The sequence below is a fragment of the Rhea americana genome, unplaced genomic scaffold (assembly GCF_003343005.1).
Source record: "Rhea americana isolate MKP2758 unplaced genomic scaffold, rheAme1 scaffold_653, whole genome shotgun sequence".
NCBI classification, from domain to species: domain Eukaryota; kingdom Metazoa; phylum Chordata; class Aves; order Rheiformes; family Rheidae; genus Rhea; species Rhea americana.
In genome coordinates this window covers 36,760-40,521 of record NW_028186816.1, presented here as the reverse complement: position 1 = coordinate 40,521, position 3,762 = coordinate 36,760, and the positions used below count along the sequence as shown (strand labels likewise).

The window sequence follows — 3,762 nt, the reverse complement described above, 5'->3', positions numbered from 1 at the left end:
GGTGGTGGGGTGTTTTTTTTTTTTTGGGGGGGGTGCAGCACTTACTTTGCATGCCCACTTTAGTTTCAACTGGGGAATCAAGAGAAGCAAAAGCAATTTTTTCCCCCTTTTTGACACCCGCCTCGCCATTGGCTCCCCCCGGGTCAGCTGACTTTGTCATTCTGTCTGTCCTGGAGCAGAGCCTTCCCTATAACAATCTAGTTCCGACTACAAACTGGAGACAGAAATAAATATTAAAGAAATCACACGGCCAGGTATAGAGGACGATATGAATTCCTATTTTACAAACCCGTCTTTATCCTGCCATCTAACCAGTGGCCAAGAGGTGCTTCCCAACGTAGCCCTCAATTCAACTGCCTATGACCCTGTCAGGCATTTTTCTACTTATGGAGCAGCCGTTGCTCAAAACCGGATTTATTCTTCTCCTTTTTATTCACCGCAAGATAATGTTGTGTTTAGCTCCAGCCGAGGACCTTATGACTATGGATCTAATGCTTTTTACCAAGAAAAAGACATGCTTTCTAGCTGCAGGCAAAATTCTATGGGACATAATACACAGACATCAATCGCACAGGATTTTACCAGTGACCAAAACAGGAACACTTCGCAAGAACAAAAAACTAGCATTCAAATATACCCATGGATGCAGCGTATGAACTCCCACAGTGGTAAGTTTTACAGCTTGGAGATATAAATTAAATAAACTGAACCATCTTTACGACCTTCTCCCTAGCAGAACAGGCTGAGCGACTTTTTATGGCCCCATAAAAACAATAATATAGCTCCTTCACAGTTGCAGCTACAGGCCTTTTATTTGTTAAGTTGTTGCAAGCAAATATGGCTTGTTATGCTCTTTCTAATTAAAAGACTTCGAGAGTGTAAAATATCGATAATAAAGTGCAGCGAGCTCTGCTCGGGAGTTAAGCACCAAAATATTACTGGGGGTGAAATAAGTTTGTATGCTAGGGGAGAAAGTGCGATTGCATGGGGTCGACTCCCTCTCTCTCTCTCAAAAAAAAAAAAAAAAAAAAAAAGGAAAGAAAATACAGAAAAATAAAGAAAAATAAAGAAAGAAAAATAAAGAAAAAATATAAAGAAAGAAATATAAAGAAATAAAAAGAAAAATAAATAAAGAAAATAAATAAAGAAAAATGAAGAAAGAAAAATAAAGAAGAGGGGGAAAGGCAAGAGGTTCCCCCCCCCCTTCCATGAGGGCTTCAATTGTGAGATTAGCTTGCCCTAAAAAAAAATAATAAATTAATTAAAAAATGGGGGTTTTTAAAAAAAATGGGGAGAGAGGGGGTATAGGAAGGTGTGGGGGGATTATTATCATTATTATTATTTTTTCCGGTGGGGGGGTTGTGGCGGCGGGGGAGGGGGGGGCGGAGGAGCGGGGCGGGCGCGGAGGGGGCTGCGCGGGGGGCGCCGGCGCGGGCCTTCCCCCCTCCTCTTCCTCGCCGCTTCTGCTCACGAGTTTTAGTCTGTTTTGTCTCGGCTTCCCTAGGAGTGGGCTACGGGGCCGATCGCCGGCGGGGCCGTCAGATTTATTCCCGGTACCAGACGCTGGAGCTGGAGAAGGAATTTCACTTCAACCGGTACCTGACGCGCCGGCGCCGCATCGAGATCGCCAACGCGCTCTGCCTCACCGAGCGCCAGATCAAAATCTGGTTCCAAAACCGGCGCATGAAGTGGAAAAAAGAGAGTAACTTGAGCTCCACCCTGTCCGGAGCCGGCAACGGGGCTGCTGCAGCCGCCGCCGCCGACAGTTTGGCCGCCAAGGAGGAGAAACGGGACGAGACAGAGGAGGAGAAGCAAAAGGAGTGAAAAATAAAATAAAATAAAATAAAAGAGAAAGAGAGAGAGAGAAAAAAGTGACAGCTCGGCACCCCCCCTCCCCCTTACACATCATATATTTATCACTGGCACAATTGAGATGTTTGGCTACATAAAAAAAAAAAAAAAATCTAATCCCCCCCCCCGCCCTCCCCGCCCCCGCTATCACAGTTCATAACTCCACGGGCTCTGCCCCCCCTTCCCTCTGCCTATTTATCTAACTCGGGATAAGACTGTGTTTAAAGCCTCACGCTTCTCCTCATATTACTTAAAAAATAAAGAGGGGGGGCTGGCAAAAGGCGACCCCCCCCCCGCAGTGCTGCCTCGATGTGTCGGGTCCCCCTCGTAAGAGGGACTCTACCCCGGGGGTCTTTCTCTTCCTCCAAGACGAGCGAGTTTTCCTCCCCGTGGTGCAAATCTCATTCCCCGAGGAAGCCCCTTCCACGTAAATATAGCATTTTGTTTGTTTTTTTTATTATTATTTTATTTTATTTTTATTTTATTTTTCTCGAGAGCATCCTCCTCGTATTTAAACCTGGGCTCATSGCTGCATACTACAAACTGTGACAGTTTCTGTGTGGATATTTTTAACTGTGTTCGTGGTACCTGTATTTATATTTATGTTTAGCACTGTAATGTTCCACGGTATAAAGTGAATGGAGTTCTATAGCAGTAGAAAAAAAAGTAAAAAAAAAAAAAATCTTGTGTTACACCCTCTCATGTATAAAAGTCATGTCCAGAGGACTATGTTGAGTATTTAATAAAAACTGAATATTATTTTTAAAGTTTATAGAATGGCCTCTGAGCTTCAGTCGAAACCTTTCGTGTTGATAACAGCCTGTTAGAAAGTTCACTTAGCTTCTGTGTGTAGTTCCTAAAAAAAAAAAAAAAAAAAAAAAAAAAAAAAGAGGGGGGGAATACATTTTGCTTTGTCTCCTTGAATTAGTCTTGTTACTGTATTGTTCGGTGGCATCAGGAATTTATGCCATACCTCTCGCTTCATGATTAAAATGGATTTCCAAAGTTCAAAACAGTATATATTTCTTATTGCAATCCTCCTCAGTCAAATACCAGGTCAAAGGTTCTGCATTTCTTTATATATATATAAATATATATATATATAATTCTGATTTAATTCGAGATAGCCAAAGCTGCCAAGCAGCCAGCTCTACKGAAGGACACACTTCTCCCCAGACTTCTTTCGACCTCATGAGCCTTTCCAGGGAGGGGGGGAGCCTCTTCGCTACAGAAACGGATACTCAGGAGAGCGGAAATTGTCGATATAACGCCACGAAATAAGCCCTGGCTGCTGTGAAAGTGCGGTAGGCTCCTATCATCTCTTACGGAGGCTGGATAAGAACCTGCATTTTCTCTCCTCTCCTCTTTGTCAGGGCTCTCGTATTTGCTCGGCTGTTCAGTAGGTAGCGCTTAGGCTGGGCTAATGCTTCCCTGGAAGCAGCTGAGTCTCCTTCTTCTTCTTTTTTTTTTTTTTTTTTAATGAAACAACCAGACTTCGGGGTTAAGTGGTCATAACCAGGGAAAAAAAATGATGAAAAAAAAAGAAAGAAAAAGAAAAAGCCTAGGGATGATTTTTTCAGATCATCCTTTGCTCTTTCCCAGCCTGGAATGTGCAGGCGATTTTTTTTTTTTTTTTGAAAGGCGCAGGAAAGACGACAAAAAAGCTGCCTTAAAACGAAACAAAACAAGCAAACACCAACCAGCACCAACCCAGAACCCAGGAGCCTTTTGCACGGAGTGTGGCGACCTGGAGAGAAAGCAGGAGACTTGCCGGGCAAACCTCAGTTTATCCATTTCAAAATTAAATAATAATAATAATAATGAAGAAGAAGAAGGAAAAACTGCTTATATCCACCACCACATATATATAATTTAGTGTGCATACAGAGATATATAGAGAATGAAGGTAGC

The 3,762-nt window shown here is 43.0% G+C and overlaps 1 protein-coding gene across 2 annotated transcripts; it reads left to right on the top strand.

Annotated features, from left to right (window-relative positions):
* Nucleotides 1-17: 17 nt before the first annotated feature.
* HOXC6 (homeobox C6) lies at nucleotides 18-3,320 on the top strand. Of its 2 annotated transcripts, none has more exons than XM_085320740.1 (2): nucleotides 18-668; nucleotides 1,505-3,320. In XM_085320740.1, the coding sequence occupies exons 1-2, from the start codon at nucleotides 269-271 to the stop codon at nucleotides 1,822-1,824; spliced, it is 720 nt and encodes a 239-aa protein (XP_085176866.1). In that variant the 5' UTR covers nucleotides 18-268; the 3' UTR covers nucleotides 1,825-3,320. The 2 variants fall into 2 exon arrangements, with proteins under 2 accessions (XP_085176866.1, XP_085176864.1); XM_085320738.1 differs by having other exon boundaries at nucleotides 1,481-3,320.
* Nucleotides 3,321-3,762: the final 442 nt, after the last annotated feature.